The 25,952-nt window shown below is 39.4% G+C and overlaps 1 protein-coding gene across 2 annotated transcripts in view; it reads left to right on the top strand.

Annotated features, from left to right (window-relative positions):
* Window positions 1-25,952, top strand: part of LOC108522239 (collagen alpha-5(VI) chain) — a 107,662-nt gene that overhangs the window by 31,385 nt on the left and 50,325 nt on the right. For both annotated transcript variants that reach the window (XM_017862307.1, XM_017862308.1), the window contains exons 13-31: window positions 105-176; window positions 510-536; window positions 648-692; window positions 784-837; window positions 3,804-3,866; window positions 4,486-4,551; window positions 4,956-5,009; window positions 8,307-8,342; window positions 8,857-8,919; window positions 10,421-10,483; window positions 11,536-11,598; window positions 13,643-13,705; window positions 15,888-15,938; window positions 16,060-16,095; window positions 17,454-17,516; window positions 18,587-18,649; window positions 20,966-21,001; window positions 21,119-21,155; window positions 24,332-24,343. In XM_017862307.1, coding sequence (XP_017717796.1) covers window positions 105-176; window positions 510-536; window positions 648-692; window positions 784-837; window positions 3,804-3,866; window positions 4,486-4,551; window positions 4,956-5,009; window positions 8,307-8,342; window positions 8,857-8,919; window positions 10,421-10,483; window positions 11,536-11,598; window positions 13,643-13,705; window positions 15,888-15,938; window positions 16,060-16,095; window positions 17,454-17,516; window positions 18,587-18,649; window positions 20,966-21,001; window positions 21,119-21,155; window positions 24,332-24,343 — 967 coding nt within the window. The remainder of the gene's footprint in view (window positions 1-104; window positions 177-509; window positions 537-647; window positions 693-783; window positions 838-3,803; window positions 3,867-4,485; window positions 4,552-4,955; window positions 5,010-8,306; window positions 8,343-8,856; window positions 8,920-10,420; window positions 10,484-11,535; window positions 11,599-13,642; window positions 13,706-15,887; window positions 15,939-16,059; window positions 16,096-17,453; window positions 17,517-18,586; window positions 18,650-20,965; window positions 21,002-21,118; window positions 21,156-24,331; window positions 24,344-25,952) is intronic.

The following is a 25,952-nucleotide window of genomic DNA, read 5'->3' as shown; positions in this document are numbered from 1 at the left end:
GCTCATAGTGCCCATGTGCTTTGTCTTAACTCTATGAAAATAAACCACTGTCAGCTTTTGGCAAAAACATCACTTTGGGTACCTGTCTGCGCTCCTTTTCTTAGGGAGTACGAGGAGATGCAGGACCCCAAGGAGATAAAGGGATTGCAGGATGTCCAGGGGAGCAGGGTGAGAAGGTAAGGCTCTTCTGTAAATGTTATTTCAAATTCTCTATAACATTCTCTCCCTCTCTCTTCCCATTCCTTTCCTCCCCTGTTTTCTCTCTTCCATCACTCCTCTCTCTTTTCCTTTATCCAGTTATATCAATGAATTTTCCTGTCTGCAGATTAATTCTGCTTTTTAATAATGTCAAGGAGTCTTTAGCATTAATAAATTCCATCTCTAACCTCTTTGTAGATGTATAGCTCATAGCAACTAAAGAAATACATGCTCACTCACTTTAGAGAGGCAGTCTTTGAATTCACACTCTGTCTTTGATATGTCAGTGAGAGATATTTCATCTTTTGCAGGGACCCAAAGGATTTTCTGGACCTAAGGTACTGGAATTTTTTCTTAGTTTAATTTGATATCTAAATGGGATTAGTTTCCCAATAAGCATGTGGCAGAGACCTGCTTTTACCTGACGGCTGTCTATTATCGTCTCTCAGGGAGGACATGGAGACGATGGGTTTGATGGACTTGACGGGGAAGAGGTAAGCCATATTTCTTTAAGTACCATAAAACTGTCATGAGGTTGCTAAAATTTTTTTAAGTGGGAATTTTGTTTTTCTTGTATTCTTTTAGGGCTCTCATGGATTTCCTGGAATAAAAGGAGAAAAAGGTGATCCAGGATCTCAGGTAACACGTTTCTTTTCAATACATCGAAGAAGGATAATTTGATGACAGAGACAGTTTTAACTGCTGTGTGTCAGTGGTTATAGGGGATAAAATTTACAACTGACTTAACCACATAATGAAGGCCTATTAATACTGAATATGTGCTGCATACCTGATTGGAGCAAGGGGGTAACTATGTAATTTTCAAGAATTTCCACCTAGAAAAATTTAGCACACACGAGGTTTTCTATGGGCATCTTTCTCATGTATGAAAATGAATGCTTTTACCTGTCAGTGGTTTCTTATGTTCATCTGTTTTTTACCACAACATTTCCGTCAATGTCAGTAATTTCTGTGTTGTCTTTATTATGTCAGAAAAAAAAAGCAAGAGAAAGAGACAAAATTATTTTGGTGGCTATGGTGGCAAATGACTGTGAAACATTTTTTAACTTTACATTTATTTCAACACTCATTAATGTGTGCCTACTTGATTTCAAGCAGCTCTACTTTTATGTTCTGATCCATTTATTTATGAAATATTTTTGAGCACCTGTCATTTGTCAGGCTTGTCATGTGCCAGGCACCTGTCATTGGCCAGGCATATATTCTTATTTAATAAGAATCAGAGGTGAACCACACAGCCCTTGTCTTCAAAGATCCCACAGTATAGTTGGGGAGACAGATATATCAATAGATTTACATAAAATGTGATTGAGGTCATGTTTTAGATATCTACGTGGGAGTCCAGAGAATAACATGTAACTCAGCCTAGGGGCAGGGGTTGTCCAGAAAATCTTCTTGGAGGAAATGACCTCTGAGCTGAAGAGAACAGGAATTCAGCAAGGTGAAGATGTGGAGGAAGGGCATTCCAGACAGAGGGAGTAGCATAAGCAAAAACATGAGGGTTCAGGGCACTGCCAAGTTTTTCTTCCTGGAGGGAGCATTAGAATACAGGCACTGGGAGGTGAGGTTCAAGACGTGGTGGGAAGAGATCAAGAGATTGGGAGGGCACTAGCGAGTGATGTGGAAGAGCTTGGTTTTTAACCATAAGGCAATGGGGAGCCTTTGAAAGATTTTAAGCAGAAGAATCACAATCAGATTTACATTTTAGAAATATTACTTGCAGTAATGTGGACGATATTTTGGAGATGACATAGATGCAAGGCAAAGATGAGAGGCAGATCTGTAGAAATCAGGTGAGAAGTGATGAAGCCTTCAAGTAAAGCAATGATAGTGAGAATAGACACAAAATATGCTAAAGTTGTAGCAGGGCTCAGACTGAAGCGAGGTTAACAGGACACCTAAGGTGCAAAAGGGGCAGAATTATGTGGAGTAAATACCTACCTCAGTTCTGCATCCTAGGTGCCTCTCTCATCTCACACTAGTCCTGGTTCTGGGACCTGAAATCTCCAGATATAGGCGAGTAGAGGAATAGGAAATAGAGAGTCAGTCAATGTGCCTGCAAGGATCCTGGCTTGGGCAAGTTTAATTGGAAATAATTAGGTTTGAGATGACAGTGGAACATGTTACGGGAAGTCAGGGAAGCCGAATGGAGGGGCTGGCTGGAGCCATGGCAGAAGAACACAAATTGTGAAGATTTCATGGACATTTATCACTTCCCCAATCAATACTCTTATAATTTCTTATGACTATCTTTACTTTAATCTCTTAATCCCATCATCTTTGTAAGCTGAGGATGTATGTTGTCTCAGGACCCTGTGATGACTACATTATCTGCACAGATTGTTTGTGAAGCATGTGTGAGCACCTTGAAATGAACAGGATAACAGCGATTTTCAGGGAACAAGGGAAATAACCATAAAGTCTGACTGCCTGCGGGGCCGGACAGAAGAGAGTCATGTTTCTCTTCTTTCAGAAAGCGAATAGGAGAAATATCGCTGAATTATTTTCTCAGCAAGGAATAACCCTGGGAAAACGAATGCATTCCCAGGGGGAGGTCTCTAAAATGGCCGCTCTGGGAGTGTCTCTCATATGCAGTTGTAGATAAGGGATGAAATATGCCCTGGTCTCCTGTAGCGTCCCCAGGCTTGCTAGGATTAGGAAATTCCAGCCTGGCGAATTCTAGTCAGACCGGTTGTCTGCTTGCAAACCCCGTTTTCTGTTAAGATGTTTATCAATGACAATGTGTGCCCAGCAGGACATGGATCTTCATCAGTAATTCTAGTTTCACCCTGGCCTTGTGATTTCACTCTGCCTCTCTGCCCTTGTGATATTTTATTGCCTTTGAAGCATGTGGTCTCTGTGACCCACTCCCTATTCGTACACCCCTCCCCTTTTGAAACCCCTAATAAAAACTTGCTGGTTTTGCGGCTCAGGGGGCATCATGGAACCTGCCGACATGTGATGTCTCCCCCGGACACCCAGCTTTAAAATTTCTCTCTTTTGTACTCTTTTCCCTTCTTTATCAGACCAGCCAATACTTAGGGAAAATAGAAAAGAACCTACATTGAAATATTGGGGCTGGTTCCCCAATAGAACATCCTTATGGAAGTTTCCAGTGGGCAATTTAATTACAGATGTTAGAAGTTGTTAGACTGGCTAGGATGTCCAATATCATAGCCACTAACCACATGTGATTATTTAAAGTTAAATTTTAATTAATTAAGAAATTATGCTTTTTAGTGGCATTGATTACATTTTAAGTGCTTAATAGCCACATACAGCTAATGGCTACCATATCGATGAATGCAGATGTAGAACATTTCCATCACTGCAGAAACTCCTATTGGACAGTGCTATGTTAGACCATGAGAAGTTTACCAGTTTCTGAGCCTCACTACAAATAATACTGACCATAGGCTTAAAACTGGACTTAGTACTGCTTGAGAAGTCTAAGGGAATCTGACTGTGATGAAGGACAAAGAGCATTTTATCTGATTAACCCCCCTACACACAAAACTTCACATTTAACACCATTATACAAACCTCTTAAAAGCTAACTCAGAAATTTATTTCATTTTTTTCAGGGCAGCCCAGGTTCCAGAGGTGCCCCTGGGCAGTATGGAGAGAAGGGCTTCCCAGGAGATCCAGTAAGTTTTCAGGGCCCAGTTGGCCCTGAATTTTATACTTGCTCTACAGTTCCTATCTCCTTTCCCTTTGTGTTTCCTGCTACCCTGTAGGCACATGCTTGTCTTAGGAGTAGGGATGATAGGTGTTGGCTGAGGCTTTGGGAAAAGTCTGTTTGTGTCTTATCTGGGTTAGGGCCATCTTCTGAGTCCTTATGGTACGTTGAGACTTTCTGCTTCCTTTGGGAGAACATTTCCATAGCTTTATTTATTGGACTTCTAATCTTGCAGACCTACAGATTCATTATTTGCAGACTCAGTTACAGGGGAATCTTTTTACACCTTTGAGGGAATAGCCTAAGAATGTTTGAACCAGTGCACCAGTGAAGCTGCCATCATAGAAAAGGGAAAATCTCAATGTAGCAAGCACTCTTTTAATTCTTTATTTATTGCCAAATCTTCTTCAAATTTGAGGAAGTACTGCTTTCATTTTTTTCCCAAAATCCTGCGAGTTTCAAATGTGAAAAATTTTCTCACACCTCATACCTTGACCCAAATTAGCTTAGTACTTGAACATCATACCATTTTGGAGAAAAAGCTGGTATTTCTGGATTCTAAACTGCTTTTAAAAATCTTTCTCTAGGGTAATCCAGGACAAAACAGTAACATCAAAGGACAAGAGGGCTCCAAAGGAGAACAAGGCAGACAAGTAATTTGATCTATTTTATCTATGAGTTGATTAATTCTGTTATTGATCCAAGTAAATTTAGTAAGATATGTAACCTTTCTGTAATTGAACAAATGCTCTTAAGACCACATTTAAAAGACCTTTTTTTTTTGGTATGCATATTTGTAGTAGGGTACACTTTTATGAGCAAAATTATGAAGTTTCTGACAAGTGATATTATTTGGGAAAATGTAGTAGCAGTGCATATTGCTATGCTTTTTTCTTCTTTAAAGGATGTGTATAACTGACTGTTAATATGCAGAATGATCACAGTATGACATGTTTATTCTGCCATTTTAATAGTGCTTGAGGTTTTGATGCTGATGCCTTTATGATTTATTCAGAATTTTTGCCTTTTGATCTTGAGGGAATTATTATATTTTTAGGGTAGAGCTGGACAGAAAGGGGTGCAAGGCAGTCCTAGTTCCACAGGAAGCAGGGTAAGTATTTCTGTGGACATTTATTTCCCCTCTTTACCACTGGAAGATGACAGAGGCATTCAGAATATTTGTTGCACAGAGTTGACTGATTCAGGGCTGAAATATTTTTCAGGGCTTCTCCCTCTTGACACTACTGAAATTTGGGGCCAGATAATTATTTCTTGTGAATGGCTATGCTATGCATTGCCAGATGTTTTGCAGCATCCCTGGTCTCTACCCACTAGTATCAGCAGCACCACCCCTCCCCACTGCCCACTGGTGACATTCAAAAATGTCTGTAAATATTGTCAGATATCTGTGGTGGGTATAATAGTGGTGGACTTGAGAGGTAAAATCACCCCTGGTTGAGAACCACTGAAATATAGTCGGCCTTTCCCTTTCCACCTTCCAGGCATTTTGGGATGTCTTTGAAGAGAGCCAATGATTTTAACACAAAAGCTCTCCTTTGGTAGCTTACATAAGGATATTATGAACTAGGTAAATATACTTTCTCTTTACATGTTGCCAATGAGAAAGAGGACTCATGAATAAATTCTTCCTGAATGGACCAAAGCACTGGCAATCAGGGTCAAGTGGCAACCTTGAGGTGCTGTCATAACTTTACAGCATCCCATGTTATATCAAGCCTGTCACAGCAAAAAAACAGAGATATTCAACTTCTCTATCTTTTTAAAAGGAACAACCAAGAAATAGCCTTTCGTTCTGTGGACTGCTGAAGCTAGAAGTGATGTTTATAATGTATTAAAAACTCCTCTCTCATGCACTCAGCATGGACATCATTAAAAGAGAATAATGGACAAAGTCCTAGATTTGGCTCTGAGTTTTGTTCAAGAAGGAATTGAAAATGCTTGGATTTCTTTTCTAGTACAAATTTGGAATCTTCTCATTATTTTGAAGGCTGTGGCTGATTGCCCTTCTCTCTGGGATAGATGGTGAAGAAATATGTTTTTATACCACTTGCCTTTGTTTATCTTGAACCACAGTTCTTGAAGGAGAAGAGCTGGAGTTGGAAGGGGTTAGGCTTCCCAGAGCTTCTGGTAAAATCTTTGGGACTTTGCCGTTTTCTTCACACGAGAGAATTAAAATGTAATAAGAGGAAGCAGTAGAGCAGCAAGATGAGCTAAATGCTATAAATTTTAAAGATAAGTGTATATTTTTGTTGGTTTAAGAGGAAATACTTTTAGTTTAAAATAGCTTTATAACTGACACATCAATCAGGTACTTTAAAAAAAGAGATGCCAGGAGTGGTGTAGGCAATAAATCATGGACAAACCAGCCAATTACTTTTAAGTCATTCTAAGAACATGAGGCTCTCGGCTCCCTCCTCATCTTCTACCCATTTCCCTGCTGCCCTCCTCCTTTGTAATTTCTTTTCTCCTGAATTAAACAAGGTAACACTGATATAAAACAACATCAGGTTTTCTCCCCTCTCCCCCAACTTTCCGATGCAGAATAGAATTCTCTGTGAGGGTGGGAGCATCTTAAGTGGATGATAAATTTTAAACAACATAAGCCAATCCAAGACATTGCCTTCTATGTGACAGAATTTCAACTTATGTAAATTAATTGTTTTACCTGTTGTTGCCAAAACAGTGGATCCACACACTGAAAACCACACTGGAATCCACATTCCAGGCCCTATGCTTTTTGCCTGCCATCCACAAAGAATACTTCTATAGCATCTATTTTGCGCCAGGTCTTGTTCAGATCACATTCAAATATTAATTCATTTAATCCTCATAACATACCTGTGAGGTAGATACTATTATTATATCCATTTTTTACAGAAGAAAAAAATCAAGAAACCTTGGGCAGCTTGCCCAAAGTCACAAGAGCTAGTAAGTGGCACAGCTGGGATTTGAATTCAATCTGCCTCCCTCCAGAGTCTGGGCTGTTAACCACACTGGGTGAGGTTTATTGGGCAATTTCCCTTTGCCATACAGGCTTTAAAGAACAAAACTGAGCTCAAGTCCGCCTGACTTTTAAGGACATATCTATAACCATTCTGCATACAGTCTGTTACACAGAATACACATTATTTTATCCTTGCTTTTTAATGAAGACAGAATTGTGATGTCATGGGAACCGTAGCCTCAATCTTTGTTTACTGTTTCTTCTCTGCTTTTTTATGTCAAGAGCTTTGGAGATTGATTCTGGGTACAAACAGCTGAAAAGTTTCAATGGGTAACTTCTTTCGAAGAGGATTTGCATCTTAAAAGCAAAAAGTCCCTTGAATCAAGGGGCAGAACCTCAGTGGAATCACTGTAAGCACTAGCCAACCTAGTGGAGCTGACACTTGATCTGGTAGTTTAGTCTAAGGACCTTCAGAAGGTGGGCAGTTGAAAGAAAACAGCAGTTCTGAAATAATTTCCATGGCTACCTTTCTGAATAAATGAAGGAAGAAATAGAATTTTTAAAAAAATACTTGCTTTGTACCTAAAGTAATCATAGTTGTTTATCACAACACTAAGTGAATTGGTGGTCAGGATGTTCCACGGCTCTCTCAAAGAGGCAAGGACAGGGGTTGAGGGGGTGATATGAGGGTGCAAATCTTATTCTTGCTGTTTAGGGATAAGGAAGTTAGGATCTGGGGACTGAATCCTTTTCCCATTTGGCTACCCTCTGGAAAGGAGACTGTGTAATATCCACTAGGTAGAGGGCCTGAGCTGGCAACGTGAACTTGCTTCTGGATAGGCGCAGACAGAGATTTGGGCTTCAGGGATCAGCCAGGCTTTTTTGTCCTCTGTTGAACCTAGTGGTAGCCATTTGGACATTTGGATCACCATAGTTGAGCAGACCCCATCAGCCATTTATTTCTTGTAGAATTCTATAGAGACTAGCCCCAGCGGGCCCATATGGGACACTAAATCTAGAAATTTTTTACCTTCTCCCAAGATACAATCACGGGCCCAGGACAGAGAGAAAGGGATGTGCCACAGCTCTTCTCCCATGGGAAAGCTCTGATTAGCAGACAGTTCTTTTTGGAATTTGCTGGAGATGGAAATATAGAAGACAGGATCTTCAGGATGATTTGATTCTCTAAACAGCCTCCTGGATAATTGTTAGAGGCTGTCAGACTGGAACTGGGTCTGTAATGACTTTTAGATTGGTTTGCAATCAATCCTCCAAATGTTAGTCTGTAATTAAGTGCCCAGTGTGAAAGGTTGTCTATGGAAAACACCTCAGGGAAACTGTTTCTATGAGCTGCTCATTACTTATGTCAATCAGAGAATGAAAGAGGCTGGAACCCCTCCATTCAGAGATCCACATACTAACATTTTGCCTTTTCTGTCCCAGGGAAGAGAAGGTCGAAGGGGACTCCAAGGTGTCTCAGTATGTAACCTTTACTTCCTGTTCTCTGTGGTTGATGGGACCAAGGACGTTTCTCCCATGTAGGTGGTGCTGGGAATCAAATCAGTAAGCATTTGACAAGGGTAGAGGAAGTGCCCAGTACTGGACATTATCCCCACTGACCCAATGATCACTGCAGCTCCCAGGAACAGAACAGTCCTAAGGAAAAGCCTGCCTGATAGATACCTGGTAGACAGGCAGAACCTGTGCAATTCCAAATATTGTGCGTTTGACTGCTCTTCATGTGCTTTGGGAATCAGTTTCAAGAGGGAAAAATTCCTTATTGGAATAAGAAACAAGTTTATGTTCATTTATTAGACAGTCTAGAACAGTCAAATCCTAGGCCAAGTAGAGGGTGAGCCATGAGTCAGACAAAATAGTACCTATTTCTGATGTACATACTATAAAGAGAAAATCTATACGGAAACAATGTGTAGAAAATCTATACGGAAACAATGTGTAGAAAATCTTGACACTGGAAATTCTTGTTCATCAGGGAGAACCAGGAAATCCTGGACCTACAGGCACATTGGGAGCTGAAGGATTACAAGGCCCACAGGTGTGTTGGAATATTTTGTAAATATTGATAAATGCTATAAAGTTATTCTGATGGGAAGAAGGCAGGTATTTCTGTATAAAAATAAATAACTGAGAATCTGCCCCCTGCCCTATTTTGCATTCCCCATCATGGGGTGGGGGATGATTTTGTTCCATCAAATTTGATTCATTATTTGCAGGTCACTAATAAGCCTTTGTAGAGGAAAGATGTGCTGTTGTGCTCACCTGGTATTGTGTCTTCATATTAGTAATAATGAATGATTAATACCTTCATATTACATTAGTAATTAACACCAGGATCAACAAATTGGTTTTCCGTAGCTGGAGTCCTGCATACACAGGCTCTTACAAAGGAAAATTAGTTGGAAGTTGGAAACTGCTACTTGACTTGCCTAAAGCTAACCCTACAGGGGTATCAGTATTTCTGGAATATGACTGATAGGGCTTTCTGTGAGCCATTTGCATCTTTCATGGTCATATCATTAGTAATATGAGCATCGGAAGTCAGAGCATCATAGTCTTGCTTCCCTCCATGCCAGAAAGGGAAGCTGTGGTCATTCTGGAGAGTAGCTTTGTAACACGTGGTTGTTTAGTCGTCTTATGAAGCCCACTTTACATGAAGCCCAACTTAAGCCTGGACTTGTATGGAAGGGCCTGTGTAGCTGTGCCTATTCTAAGGTCTTCCCAGGAATTCATTTTTTTTTTTCTAGAAAGTTCAGATATTAGGACCAAACTGGAATTTGGGATTCTCTCGAGTGGTTCTGGGGTCCCTGAACCAAACCATGAGCTAGCAGTTTCTCTAGATTAGGTAGGGATGGGACCAGCCTAGATCCATTCCCAGGCTTTGGAGTGGATATGGGGGTGGGAATGACAGTTACTTCAGATACCTCAGACATCCAAGCGTCCCTTTGACATTGAGACAGTGAATCAAGGCTCACCTGGTGGCTCCTGGGCAGCCCAGGGCCGTTTCACAGCTGGTACTTCAATAGGAAGAAACGTTTTTGCTCCTATATGAGAGAACCACGTGAGAACCATGTGTTTGATGGCAAATATGGTAGAAAAATAGACTTTGATTCCTCTGATCAGGGTCTGCTGCTAAGATGCCCTTTTGTGCTAACTTGAAACAACTTTACTCTCTATTTTACACATCGATAAGGGCTTTGGCTCAGGTAACCCGTCCCTTTAAAGGAATTCATCTGACTGTTGTTTGCATCTTACTTCCTTTTCTTATAGGTTTCATTTCCTGCTTTGGCCTATTTTTATTTCCTCTGTAGGAGAGGGATGAAGGTCTTATATCCAGGCAGGGAATTCCTTAAAAAGATCTGGACCACTGAGTCCACTGGGCCTGTCCTCAATTACTCTTAATACATGCTTCATCTCAGGGTTAAAAGGCTGCGGGAAGGGTTGGATCATTGCTTTTCTGCAGGGTATTTCAAAAGAAACACTGAGAAGTAAGCTTTCATTGACATCATTGCATTATGTTTCCTTTATTACCACTAAAGGGGTCACAGGGAAATCCTGGCAGGAAAGGAGAAAAAGGAAGCCAGGGGCACAAAGGACCTCAGGTGAGTGACAGAGACATTAGGCTCAATGATTCTTAACAGTTATTTTCCTCTTACTGCAAAACAATCTTCACATATAATTTTTTTTGTATTATTTACATATACATTATTTCATTTCTGGATTATCTGGGGCAAAATTTTAGTGCAGCTCAGATTCCTCATACATAGCTAAAGCACTCCTCTTTCTCCTTCACTGGGGTTTTACTCTGAAAGCACAGATCCATTTCATCAGCCTAAAGAAAGCATTTGGAAGAATACAAATATTGCCCAATCATAACATTTCCTCCAAAAACTGATACATTGTTCTGCTTTTTCTAACTTTTAAAATTTATACGTGCCATGCACATATATCTCCCTTGACTACAGATATCTAAAATTGACTGTACAAAGATCCCTCGCTGCTCAAAACTACTTGATTCCTACATTCACCTCTTGAATTCATTATCTGAATCTGTTTTTTTTTTCCTGAGAAATAATAGTTTTGGATGGTGAAGGATTCTTAGGAAAAATGTTCTAAATCTATTCAGTTCTGTTCAGACAGCGAGAGTTCACAAGGCAAGGGATACCCATATTTCTATATTCCTAGCATGTGTGGTCAGTTATCTTTCGGATAATATGTGTGTGAAAGACACTTCTGCCCATTTTTTTATTGGAAAGCTGAAACATATCCCACATGCCGTTATGGATACGCATGTGGTACGTGCACAAAGGTGGCAGCAAAGTGTCTCGTTCTAAAAAAATCAGTGCATTATGACAATTTTCCCACATTTGGAAATAGCATTGTTGACTCAAGGGTGCCTTTTCTTTTTCTCACTAAGCCCCATTTGGACTAGTGATGTCCCTGCGGATGAAAACATGTGGTCTCTAACTAGGACTGGAACCTGAGTCATCTGGTTCAGCCCTGCCATCTGCCTCTCTCCTTCTGAGTGGCTGGATCTTTTGTTAAGGCTGCATCAAGGAGTTGTCGGGAATACCATGAAGGAAAGTGAAATGTTTCTAATGGACTTTCTAAGAATTACTATGGTGCCAACTTTTAGTCTCTAATATGTTTTCAGGGTTCTCCTGGGCCAATGGGAGCCAAAGGGAGCACTGGAAGACCTGGACTTTTGGGGAAAAAAGTAAATATTATTTCTGTTTTTTAGTTCTTTTAAAAAACATATTTTATATTTAATGGATAATAATTTCATATATTTATGAGGTATAATGTGATATTTTCTTTTTTTAAATTATACTTTAAGTTCTGGGATACATGTGCAGAACAGGCAGGTTTGTTACATAGGTATACATGTGCCATGGTGATTTGCTGCCCCCATTAACCCGTCATCTAGGTTTTAAGCCCCGTATGCATTAGGTATTTGTCCTAATGCTCTCCCTCCCCTTGCCCCCCACACCCTGACAGACCCTAGTGTGTGATGTTCCCCTCCCTGTGTCTATGTGTTCCCATTGTTGAACTCCCACTTATGAGTGAGAACATGCAGTGTTTGTTCTGTTCCTGTGTTTGTTTGCTGAGAATGATGGCTTCCAGCTTCATCAGTGTCCCTGCAGAGGACATGAACTCCTTCTTGAAAAAAGTAAATGTTATTTGTTATGGATTTCAAATACAAAAGTACCTCAATTTGCTTCCTGATTTTCATGTTAATTCCTCACGTGATTGAATCCAAGCACCATCAGCAAGTCACCAGCATTCTGCTAATATGTTCTCTTCCTTCCATTGAGCAAAGAGTGTCTAACTGCTGACCTCTCCATGAAGCTGCTGTTTCCCTAAAAGAGAGTGATCTCACCCATCAGAAACAACTCTAAAAGATCTCTTTCACTCCCTGATCTCCTGAATTCAAGAATGCACATGGTTGCTGAGTTGAGTGGAGGATAGGTGGTGTCAGAACTAAAATCCATTAGTGCATGCGATTCTCAAACCACAACTGTCTCTGAGGTGGCTCTGTTGGGGACTGTCAGAGAGCAAACTATTGACCTCATCAGAATCTGACTCCCTGTTTCAAACCTTTCAATGGCCCCCTCTCCAGGGTCCTGTGACCTGTGCAGCCACACAGGTGGCCTTGCGGAGAAGAACCCCCTGCTGAGTTTAATGCCCTGCTGTCATGGTCTTGAATCTCATTTTTTAAGCAAGGGGCCTGAGTTTTCCTTTTACACTGAGCCCAGCAAATTGTATCATGGGTCTTGGCTTCCCCATGGCCTCCACGAAAATATTCAAACTTTAAGGTAGTTACAACATAAATAAATTCTGGGGAGCTAATGTATAACATGGTGACTCTGGTTAACAATACAGTATCGTATACTCGAAATTTTGCTAAGAGAGTAGATCTTAAATGCTCTCAACATAAAGCAAAAATAAAAAAGGAAAAGTGGTAACAAGATAAGGCAATAGACACATTACCTAACTTAACTGTGGCAATCATTTTACAACATATATGTATATCAAATCATGTTGTACACCTTAAACATATGCAATTTTTTGTCAATAAGGTAGGGAGTCATTTACACGACCCTTTGCTATTTGCCCCATTTCATTCTAAGGTTTCACTGCTTACCTCCCTCCTTTGTGCCTGCCTCAGGCCTCTCACTAATGCCTTCCCTCTTCCTGGATCACTCTCACCCCTTCCTTGCCCAGTCCCCTGACATACAACTCATCCTTCAGTCCTCAGCTTCTCTGCTCCTTGCCTTTTGGCAGCCTCCTCAGGCCCACCAAATCTGACTTAGACTCCCCTTCTGTTTGTTCCCATAGCACCCTGAACCTTATCTCACAATATTATAATTGCCTGTCTAATTATTTCTCTTTCCAGCCAGGTGAGGGCAGGACCACCCCTAATGTGTTTATTTTGCAGTTCAATAAGTAATTGTTGGATAGGCAAATACGTCAGCAAATGAGTCAACTTTCCCTGGAGTCAATTTTCTACTCTTTGCCTTTTCCTTCAGTCCTTTTATAACTCTGGAAAAGTAGCACATCAGTCCAGCTCTGGGCTGTGCTAGGCATCTTCTGCTAGCTATGGAAAAACTATAATTTGTGCCCTACTCTCATCCCCTTAGTGAGGACTGACCCCTCACTGAGAACTTTGAGTCTCCTCATTGAGTGGACAGAACCAGGTTTGATGGTAGGAACCAGGTTTGATTTTACTGATCTGAAGCTCTTCTTGCCCCACTTACTAGGGAGAGCCTGGACTTCTTGGAGATCCAGGGCCAGTGGGGCAAACTGGGCAGCGAGGAAGACAGGTATGAAGTTTTTAAGTCCCTCCCCTCCCCAGATCTGAGTATTCAATTCCAAGGTAAAGAGAAGGGGTTGACACCATCAGCCCAAGTGTGGAGGGCATGGAAGGTATCTCAGCATCCAGGAAGGTGTGCGAACATTTCTCCCACCCGCTAAAGCTCTCATTCCATAGATAGTCTGTCAACATGAAGGAAAACAGCAAGCAGGAGAAGGGGGGTAGGCAGAGAGGATAATGGGTGAGTTAGAACAGGGCATTTCAATACCTTAACAACCAGCATGGCCACATAGATGCATATCCTTTGAAAAACAACACCGCCCGTTTCTCCTCCCTTCTTGCAAAAGTCTGGGGTGACAATGAGAGATAGAGGAATAGGGCTATGAAATGGGGCATCGCATTTTTAGGCCTGCACTCTGTCCTAATGGCTTTGGCTGTAACAAGATCTCAGCTCATGGAGCAGCCAGTATAGGAACAGTTATTTCATTTTTAAAAAATTAATGTTTATCATAGAAAATTTACCAAGCACAAACATTATTCACAATAGCCAAGAAAATGTGGACTCAACCTAAGTATCCATCAATGGATGAATGGATAAAGAAAATGTGGTATGTACGCATAATGGAATATTATTCAGCCTTTAAAAAGAAGAAAATCTGGTCATTTGTGACAACATGGATGGATCCAGAGGACATTATGTGAAATGAAATAAACCAGGCATGGAAAGTTAAATACGACAAGATCTCACTTATAGGTGAAACGTAAAAAAAGTCAAAATCATAGAAACAGAGAATTAAAATGGTAGTTACCAGAGGTGGTAACTGGGGAGATGTTGGTCAAAGTACATAAAATTTCAATTAGAAAGAAGGAATAAGTTCAGGAGATGTAATGTGTATCATGGTGACCACAGTTAATAACAATATAACGTATATTTGAAAATTGCAAAAAAAGAAAAAATATGGCAAATAAACATAAGGAGCCAGAGGCTTACAGGAGAACAAATGATTAGGGCACAGCAAGTTTCTGACTTATGGCTACACCCACAATCCATTGCCTCCATAAAGGCTTTCAATCTTCCTTCATTGCATTTTCTATCCATAAAATTAAATGCTTGTAGAATGGTCCAGCAAGTCTTAAAATTATCTTTTATGTGATCTAATTTGAAAACATGAATCTAAAAGTAAAGGAAGAAAGAAGGAAGGAAGAAAGAGAGGAAGGAACGAGGGGAAGGGAAGAGAGAGAAGGAAAGAAAATTTACCCAGAATAAAAGATAGGAAAGAAAGAAAAATTACTTATAATCCATCATTTTGATCTATTTATCATTATCCTGGAAATTTTAAAAAATCACTCTAAACAACGTATTGTGAGCATATTTTCATGTCATTATATTTTTCCCTCAACATCACTTTTAGTGGCTTCAAAATATTCTACTAAATGCATGTACATTCATTTATTTGACCAATATCTTGTTAATGGTTATTTAGCTTGCTTTCAGTTTTCCACTGTGATAAATAGCACAACAATGAACATTCATGTACCTAACTAATATTTTGGACAAAACCATAATGAATTTCTACGTAGAGATTTCTAAAGTAGCATAGCTGGATCAAAGACTATGTACATGTTTCATAAAGGCTTTGCACTCCATTATAAAGTGCCCTTAGGAAAATTCAAACAGTATGTGGATCCATGTGTTATTTCAGGAGAGTGTTTGTTTTAGGGCATCCACAACAACAGGTATTGTCACTTTTTTCCATCTTTACCATTGACAAAAATACTATCTCATTGCAGGGTCGAATTTGCATTTTTTTGTTACCAGTGAGGACGAACATTTTTTCTGTATGTCTATTGACTATTTATAATCCTTCTTCAGAGAGTTCTTCACCTGTGTTGTTTGGATCAGCTCCTAATTTTCTAGGCAAGAAACTGCCACTGACTCCACAAGTCCCGAATAACCACTCCTCTGCTTCCTGCAATATTTACAGAATGGAACTGGTCAAAGAAGTACAGGGAACATATCAGGGAGTGAGGAAAACACAGCAACACAATGTTCCCAGGGTTCAAGGTCACCAGTTAGGCCCCTTCTGCATGAAAGTCCCAGTGCTTCTCTTTTGACACTGTAATCTCCCCAGTATAGATTAAAATTAATTTCCACTTTTGAGAAATTGAAATAAATTGGTGTGTTTACACAGGGAGATTCTGGCATCCCAGGCTATGGTCAGATGGGACGAAAAGGAATAAAGGTAAATATGGAAAGCAATTATTTTTATTAATTGATGAATCAAACTAAATAATACAAGAAGAAATGATCATACTGCAGAAGTGATATATTGATGTATTTTTGTTCTGTGCTGAAAATTATAGGGCCCAAGAGGATTCCCTGGAGATGTGGGGCAGAAGGTATTGTATGCATGACCTTTTGAAATTACCGTGATCTTAACCTTCTACTTGAGAACTGAGATAAACCTGTAGGTCTGAATGAAATGGGAGCAATAAGGAGAAACCCAGGACAGTTGTTTTCCTTGGGCTTCCTGAGGAAAGAACCATATTTAACCCCTATGAATCTTTACATTGGAAAAGATTGTTCTGTCCATCATTGCCTGATGCCTCTGCCTTGAAAGCCTACCTCCCGGTATCCTTTCAAGTTCAGTACTCTCTCCTCTTCTTGATTTTCTGCCTTGCTGATTTCATTCAATACTCTTGGCTTTGGTTATTGCTATTTGTTCTTCATTATTGTGCTCTTTATTTTCTCTCACGAGAAAGATTACAATATCCTTCTAATTGGGTTCCTACTTCCATCTTCTCCCTGATTCAGTTAATTCCAAACACTACTGTCCCTTGATTTTTTCCAAAGCATAGCCAAATTATGCAACTTTCCTACTCAAACATCTTCAAGAATTCTTCATTGCCTGCCAGATTGAAATCCATCTTCATGCTGTAGAAACAGACATACCTTTCATCTCAACCCGAGTAGCTCAAGTTAGGTCTGTTTTTACACTGGAATTCTGTAAAAAGATCTCCCTTTTGAAAAAAAAAATGTCCAGAACAATGTCTTCTATATAAGTGATGCTTATATTAAAATATAAAATATGAGTTAAAAATAGAATATCTAATTAATCAAATAAACTATAGGAAAACTGTCAACTGTTCAATCCTCTTAAAACTGTTTTTAGTGAGTTGATTACCAAAAGAGATTCTTAAGTACAAAAGGGTGCAAAAGGGACAATATAAATAACCATGAGGAAGAAAGTCCTCATTGTACAGGATCAATTTTCCAATTTACTGATAAAGGGAGAAAATTAGCATAATTCAACTTATTGATAAATGTGAAATAAGCATATTGATAAATAACAGTCAAATTTTTTAAAATCAGAATATATTATTTCACCTTCAATTTTTTCATAAATGTTTTATGAATTTATAAAGTAATTCATTATTTATTATTTCACATAGTCAATACTCCAAATGTTTTTCTGGGGTTTCAAGCATTTTCTTTGGATATTTTTAGTAACTGGATGACCACTGAATTGATATGTAGATGTAAATATTTATATTATTAGAAAATTAAGAACAGTTTGAAGAATAAGTGTACCAATGACTTGGTTCCAAATGACAGGAAAAGATGACATTAAATATTGCATTGGCCTTCATCAATATATAATTGTCATAGTATCAATTAAGTTTGGGTTCAGAGAGTTTTAAAAATTCTTTCATAGCAAATACTTCAACATCTTAACTCTTGATATCTGAATCTTCAGGGTGATATTGGTGATCCTGGAATTCCTGGGGGACCTGGACCCAAAGGATTTAGGGGACTAGCAGTAAGTAGCCTATAATTCCAGAAATGATAAATATTCCTTTGGCAGACTTTGGCTTTTATGTTGTAATAATAAATGTGGGATTATTGATTCAACCCGAGGGCATCTGAAATGCCACTTGCTAGCTGTGACCTTCAACACATCTTTTCAGGGTCTCTATTTCTGTAACATAAGAACTGAACTTAGTGATATGTAAGGTCACATTCAGCTCTAAAAGTTTATGGTTCAATGAATCAGAACTATTTTAAAGATTTACAAACTGATAACTTGCTGTTCCAAGAAATGTCAATGCCTTCCAGTCTTTTCTAAGATGCATGTTAAATCCTGGCATATTAACCCTGTGAGTGGAAATGAAGGTGACGGTGGGAAGATGTCCTTCCCACTGTGTCCCTGAGGGTTTCTGACGATTCCACTATACATCACAAGGTCATATGGCCTATTTTGAGGAAGGCTATTGAGATCTTCTAGTTAGCAAAGTGAAGAGTAGAATATTATGCTTACTTACTTAGAAGCAAAATGCTGAGACAAGCAGTCTTTCATTTGAAAGTTTGAGTGCCATATCAGTGGTCACCATCAGTGTGAATAAAGATGCAACTCAATGGATACTTTCCATCTGGCTGGATAAATTTCATTAGTATTCGTATCCATCACTTTGAGGTATGAGAATGACATAACCCACTCGTGTCCTCTTATGTGTGTAGGGAATCATTTTTCTTATCTGATCTTTTACAGATGTGAGTTTTCTTATTAGATCTCTGTGTGCCCTCGTATATTGCTTTTCCTGTTAGCACCAATCCCAATTTATGGCTAGTTAAGATTGAAATGCACAGCCAGTGCCAGAACAAAGTATATCACTATTAAAGAGGCTAGGAGGGAAATGGATGTTTACCAGTCATTAAGAATATATTGTTTATATCACAAGCAATTTACCTGACTTCAATTAATAGCTGCTGTCTTTTTAAAATATTTTTTTAAAATTAGAAAGTCTTATAGAAACTGAAGTAGTCCCCGTAGATAGACAATGTTAGATATATTAGATAGATACTAATGTATTGATATATTCCTATCTGCAGCTCACTGTAGGCTTGAGAGGTGAAGAGGGATCTCAAGGACTCCCAGGCCCTCCTGGACAGAGAGTAAGTGTACCCATAAGAACTAAGTAGGACATAGTAGTTTCCAGTATGTTCCATGGAAAGAGCACAGCATTTAAAGTCAAATGCACGGGATTTAAGTCCAGATTCTGCTTTTTACTAGCTGTATGACCCAGTCACTGGGTCCTTCAGTTTATTTGTAAAATGAGGGGATGACATATTCTATCCTAACTACTTCAAAAGGTAGCTGTGAGGATCAGATAATCAAATGTGAATACTCTTTGTAAACTGTAAGGTTTACAAAAAGTAATATTGCATTGCAAAATAATTAATAGTTAGTAAATAAAATATATAAAGTACAATGTAAATAGTTAATATTGGTTAACTCCAGTATTAACTCCAGGTTGATGGAGTTTACCAAAACCACGATTGTTGCCTTCCTATCCTCAAAATTTAGACTTTAGAGTGATTTGGAAATACAAGCTCAACTTCCTCCTCTGATTCCATTAAAGAAAAATGGCACCTCTGGAAACTTTCCCAGGCAGAGTCAGGCATATCTCCCACTGACGAAATAGCCATCTCTCTATTTTAGTGTCTCCCAGGTTGTTGTAATGATTTAGTTACATGTCTATCTCTCCTAACAAGCACAGTCAGGTGAGAATTAAATATTGCGAGCACCTGTGTTTTGTGGCGGAGGCCCAGGCAGCATTGTGTAAGGAATGGATAAGCTGCTTATCTTGTTTTGTGCATTGTGAGTTTTTTCTGATTACTTGAAGAGGTTCTTGAACTTGGGTCTTTATTATAAAAACAAAGAATACGAATGGTTTTGTGGACAACTGAATCCATGTTAGAATGACAATCAGCTAACTTTAAGGATACTCTGATACAATATTTACTTTTTTGTCATTAAGCAATGCGTGAATATTCCTAGTCACGTGAGTGAGAATGTAGTCTCTGGGCCGATCTGGTCTGTTCTGGATTTATCTCCTCAGATTCTGGGGCTCTCATCTGGGGACACCCACATCTTCCTGGTCTTGTGCTCGGCCCAGCTAGTCTGGACTGGAATTTGGCTTCTTTGCCTCAGGCTCTTGATCCTCAGCCTCTGCTTAAGAACTTGCTCAAAGTTATTCAAGGGCTCGCTCTTTCAGGAAATCCTCTCCATGGTTCTGATTCTCTGGAAAATGTGGACTGCCTACTCTGTGTATTAGCCAGAAACTGTTTATCTCTCTGTTTAAATGGTCATGCATTATTTTCTGTTGTCTGCCATAACTTGTAAAAGTAAGAATGACACTGCATGTTTTTGTGGATGTATAATTTCCTGATTTGAGTTAGAAGGTTAGTATGTCCCAATGGGTACAATTAAGGATGCCAAAACAGTTCTGGTTAACTCCAGCAATCCACAATAGGCCACATAGACATTCAGCAGACCTTTAACTGTTTAATGGATGGATGGACCAATGGAGAAGTGACCCAGTTGTCATTTAGGACAGAGGTTCTTATGCCGACATCCCTGGTTGAACCTCTGAGGGACTCAATGAAATTGTACAAGTGTAAGCATGAATCACATTTTTTTTAAGTGAGCATACAGGCATTCATTAGTTGCCCAAGGGAACCTATATATGCAAATATATTAAGAATCACAGCCAAGGAGAAGCCTGATCCTAATTAATGAAAGTAAGAAGGAGCAAAGAGAAAAGCTCAAGCTGCCAAGAAAGACTGACTGCTTTCAGGAAGTCTTCCTTGATTTATCTCACCAAATTATTTGTTTTGCTTTGTTCCATAATCTCTTGGCATTTACGAGCTTGTTGTAATGATTTAGTTACACTTCTATAACTCTTCTTTTATGTAATGTTTATTTTGCTGTGTATTTTGCTGTGTAATTGTCTTTCGGTCTTTCTCATATGTAGAGGCTGTTTCTTATTTCCTGTGTTTTGCACTCTTGATGTGTAATATAACTGTTCCTCTGAATTCTCAATAAATTATTCTCCTTTGCACTGCCCTTTGGAAAGTATGCTGTTTATAATTTTAAGCATTCTTGTGAGAAATGCTTTCCTCTAAGAATTACATCTTTAGTACAAATATCTTTAAGAAATACCTTTGTTTCTTCTTATCACTGAAGAAAAATAATTTCGTTAACTTTGGTAGACATTAGCTTACCTGATCTAACACTGAAACAAAAAATTTACACCCTTGGTGTGAGTAGAGAAAATACATGGCAATTAATCCACTGGGTTCAGGAATATTTTAACTACTCTCTACCAGCTGTGCTTTTAAGAAAGAAAGATTTTTGTTTTCTCTTGTTTTATTACTAAAGACTTCAGTTGGCATACCACTAACTTGCTCTGTTTTTGTTTTTCCTAGGGCATTAAAGGCATGGCAGGGCAGCCTGTATATTCTGTATGTATCTCCTTATTCACGAAAGAAAACTCAACAAGTTCACTGGGAAGTAAACACAGCTACTCAAAGGTCACTGTACTCATGTTTCTTTTCTCTCTCTTTTTTCAACATTTACAGCAATGTGATCTGATCCGGTTTTTGCGGGAACGTAGTTGTGAGTATCTGTTATGGAATGAGAGCATCCATCAGTGGTTGGTGAGGCACTTAGGATTGTATGCAGTGTGAGTATGTGAGATCAGTAGACTGAGTTCACTGGTGGGAAGCCTCTGTAACAAGCTTGCCTGGAGTGCTTACTGTAGAACATTGCACATTAAAGGAGAGAGGAAAGGGGGTATAAGTAAAAGTGCCTTCACTCATGGGGCAATGCAGACATCAAAAGAAAACATGCATATGGGCAAATTAGAGAAAAACCCAAAAGGTGTGTGAATTAACTCACATTCATATAACAGTTATGAGCAAAAGGACTGAGAGGGCATGGTGTTAAAGGGGTGATCATGGGGGTTTGGGACTAGTCAGTTAGTTGCTCAGTTAATGAAGGATGTTTCCATAGGGGTAACTGAATCCAGCTATGGGAAAGTGATGAGAGTGGCAAAAAATGGTTTCAGAAAAGGAATAAAGCAGGAGTTGAAATAAAGAGGTTGTCTTTGGTTCTAAAGAAGGAAAAATAAGGTAGAAAAGCCCAGTGATATCATTTCTGAAAATTTGTCCCAAGGAAATACAGCAAAAGAAAGAAAAAAATATAGGTAAATATGATTGGTGGAATATTACTTACTAAAGCAAAGTGATTATACATTTAGACTGTTTACACTTATAGAAAATTAGGTTACAATATATCATCTTCTGAGAAAATATTAACCAAATATAGTTTTATGAAGACAAACTTTGAAAATACAGGCATTAAATATTATAAAATGAAATTGAATCCTCATTATTTTTGCATGTAGGTAAATACATACATAGAAACAAGTACTAGAAGCAAAAGTAGAAAAACAATGATTTGCTGTGTTCAAGGAGGTGGAATTTTAGGAGATCTTTCTTCATTATGTTTCCATTGTGGTTTTTAAATAATCATAATCAGAAGAATGTAAAAGGGGAAAATCAGAGACTTTACTGAAGGAGACTAGATAAAAATGTTGTCATTGCAAGTATGTGGCAAGGAAAGAACAGCAAAAAAGCAGGTTTAGAATAACTGTCAGGCTAGCAGAGGAGAAGCTGAGTGTGTCACGAAGGATGAGTAAGCAGAGAAGGAATTGTGAAGGGAAATCAATTGGTTGGAGAAGATGGTGAGTTTACATATTTTGGAGGTAGAGGAATGTTGTGTAGACACTACATGAAACGATCGACCCCACTGAAATGGGGCTTTTGTAAAGATGAGGGAAGGAGACTCAGATGTTGAAATCATTCAGTGCTGGTGGTCCTTAAAAACACATGGATGGATGAGGTTTCTCAAAATGTAAAACTAGAGAGTCAGAAACAGAATCTCAAGAGGTTTCTGTTTCTTGGCAAAAAGAGTGGGGCCAAGGTACAGAAAAATGGCATTCCAGAGATGTGAGAGTCCTGCCAAATGTGGGCAGCTTGAAAGGAGGCAAGAGGAAGGAGGCAATGGAGAGGAGATTCAAAGGGAGGAGATAGCGGGAAAGGCTGTTCAGTACACAGGAGGAGATGAGAACTAGGGACTGGGACTACAGGGAGAGAAAAAGGGAAGAACCATTGTAGGAGAAACGAATGTGGGATCAACCTTCCTCAAGATGTTGCCAGTCTTCTCAGTAAAATCAAATGACGTCTTCCCAAAGAAGACCAAAGTTAGGTGGAAGGGGCTGGGGAGGTGAGGACCAGCCTTGGAGGGTTTGGAATTTGAAGAGAGAAGTTTTCCAACACAGAATAAAAGGAGTTAGCCCATAAATCAGGAGGTCAGAGAAGAGTAGGCAAGTTCTATAACCACACAGGGCACTGATTGGATAACATGGAACTCCAGGATGCAGACTGGAGATAAAGATGCAGGCAACAGGCCATTAGAGCTGATCTAAATGGCCTCACTTAATAACTGACATTTCCAAGGTTTCTCATCTAACATCATTTGCTCCTCAATCCAGTAGCAGCTCTGTGACACCCAGGGGTGAGGGCCAGGCTGAGACCTTCTTTGGAGAATAAAAGAAGGCATCTAGGAGGCTGGGGAAAATTAAGAGAGAAAGCGGGTGGTTGAGAATAAAACAAAAGAGCCCAAGTGATTAGCATTTTGGAGGGAGATACATAAGTAAAGAATTTTAGGAAAAATCAACTTAAAGGAAATTGCTCAAAAGAATTTAAGTAATTTTCCCCTAAGTCACCCAGCTTTGCCAGACTCAAACCCAGCAGGTGTTTCTGCTTCTAGAGCCTGTGCTTGTAGCCTTGGAGCTGTGTTTGAAGTGAACAAGTGGAAGTACTCGGGAAAAAGGGGTCTGTTTTGAGCCTCCAGATGCAAAGGAGTCTGTGGGTTATGTGTGCTGTCTGATGGCAGTTAGCATCCCAGTGGCCATGGGGTTAAGACAAACAAAAGGTGCTCACAGGGTAGATGGCAGGGGACCACTACTGCATGACAGCAAGACAGAAGGCTGGTGTGTTGCCAGTGTTAATAATATCTTTTATTATATTGGAGTGACTCATTTGCTTCCTAGGAATAGAGTGAAATGAACATGGAAATTGTTAGGCCCGTGGTTTCTTAAAGATGTGTCAATACTTGCCCTGATTCCTCTCAGTTTTACAGAGTAAATCAGAGAAACCAGATGGTGTTTTGCTCAGGAGAAACTCCTGGGGTTTTTTCTTTCTCCCTCTGGATGTAGAGATCACTCAAACAGAGGAGCTGTGCTTTTTATCAAAGGCAAAATTCACTTGGAAATCCCCCCATGGTTGTACAGGAAAATAAAGGCTCCCAAGATATTCATCAGGGAAGAAAATAAGAACCCATATTTTAGCCTTGCGTTGCTGAATGACTCTCAGAAGGCTATAAGATGAGAGACAAAACAAATTGAATTTCAGCTATCTTGCCGTTTAATCAGAGACTCATCTATTTTTGCTTCTAAGACGAGTGATCAGTGTTTCAGTTTCAACCAAAATTCTGCTAAAGTCTGCTGGCTGTGGTTTACAAATGGAAAAGGTTAGGAAGGGTCACAAATTAATAAAATTCTGTTGACATCTTCCTCAATACTTTAACCTTGGCTTCCTGTCAAGAATTAGCCTCATTTGCAGTTAGACTCAAATCACATTTTCAGCTTTGTTAAAATGATGTTTTTTGAACTATTTGTAGTCTTGTTCCAAAAACATAACAAACTTTTCCCTCTCTCCTTTTCACAGCTTGCTGGAAAGGTGAGTATTCTTACCATGCTCTTCCCTGCTGAGATCATTACTGCATTCCAACAAGACCAGTCTGAAGGAAGCCCTCACCCCCGTGGGAAACAGGACTTCTTCATTCTATGCAGACAGTTCTTTCTTTTGATTATGACTATAGTTGTCAGTGTCATGATTGACCTGATTATGAAATGGTGACTGAATCCCAGCCCCAAGCCTGGGACCCATCACAGTTTACAACTCACTTTCTCCCCAGAGGCGGCCCTTTGCTGCTGGGGGATTCAGTAAACATGGCTCTCTGACTAATCCACATTGTGTTGCTCTGTCTGCCGCTGATGCCCTTGACACTGACTTCTTGGGTGTGAGATGTGTCCTTTCCTCCCTCTGGCCCATGCTCATACCTGTCATTTCACTGAGTGCCCACTACTTGTAAACTTTCCTGCCCATGGCTGTGGATGATCTGCCACCGATTCGGGGCTGCACGGCGCCTTAGAGCCCTTGGATGGCAAGGCCACTGGAGCTAGTGGCTATGTCAATTTTAAAACCTCCTGGTCTCCTAGAGGCCTGCTGATGTAGACCCTCAGGGTCTTTAAGTGTGGTGCAGGTTTGGAACTATTCACCTTAATTCTGCAAAAATATACGTTGCACACAGTAAGCGATCAATATAACTTTATGGATTTGGATTAAATGTATCTTGCATTTTTCTTATTCTATTGTTCATTATCAGCTTTCATATTTTAAAATTACTGAAATTTCTTCACGGTAAAATTCTTTGATTCAAAACACTTCTCTAAATCAATACTTCCCTATTTTTATTACCAAGAACAGTGATTGGGATATGGGATATTTTGAGTGTAATATGCTTTGGGAGTTAGCCAGATTGGGGATAGTAGAACAGCCTGAGCAGATGGAAGTGCTTATTAAAAGAAAAATCATTTTTCTTTTCCTGTGTTCAGATTTTAACAAGGACACTGAAAAGTGAGGTTTGGTACCTAGGGTAGATTTTCTGTGAAATTGTAAAGTTCAGTCATCATAAGACATGAGTATCGAGCTGGGAATGGCAGATAGTCCCATTTTTGTAAGAGCTTATTGCAAACCTTCATTGGTTCATGTTGCTTCCTTCCTCTTGCCACCCTGGTCTTCATTGAAAGCCAGCTTTCCTGAAGCCCCTGAGATAGCCCCTTTTTGGAAACAGCCTCCTTATCCTCTGAATCCTCATTAAGAATAATCTTTACTCTATACCTTATAGTATAATGATGCTTGCCAATACAAGTTCCTCAAGGGCAGTGCTGTACTTGCATGTATTTCACAGTGGATGTTATACTGCATTTCATGTGGTAGGTACTCAAATATTTGTTGCAAAAGTGGATGGAAATCTTACAACTATCTTTATTTTTTTTTTTTTTTTATTTTTATTTTTTACGAATCCACAGAAGAATAATGTTTCTTTTTTTATTTTTTTTTTATTTTTTTTATTATACTTCAAGTTCTAGGGTACATGTGCATAACGTGCAGGTTTGTTACATATGTATACTTATGCCATGTTGGTGTGCTGCACCCATCAACTCGTCAGCACCCATCAATTCATCATTTATATCATGTATAACTCCCCAATGCAATCCCTCCC

The sequence above is a fragment of the Rhinopithecus bieti genome, unplaced genomic scaffold (assembly GCF_001698545.2).
Source record: "Rhinopithecus bieti isolate Rb0 unplaced genomic scaffold, ASM169854v2 scaffold_62793, whole genome shotgun sequence".
In the NCBI taxonomy this organism is placed as follows: Eukaryota; Metazoa; Chordata; class Mammalia; order Primates; family Cercopithecidae; genus Rhinopithecus; species Rhinopithecus bieti.
The sequence above is the reverse complement of the archived record's forward strand: the minus strand, read 5'-3'. Positions and strand labels throughout refer to the sequence as shown.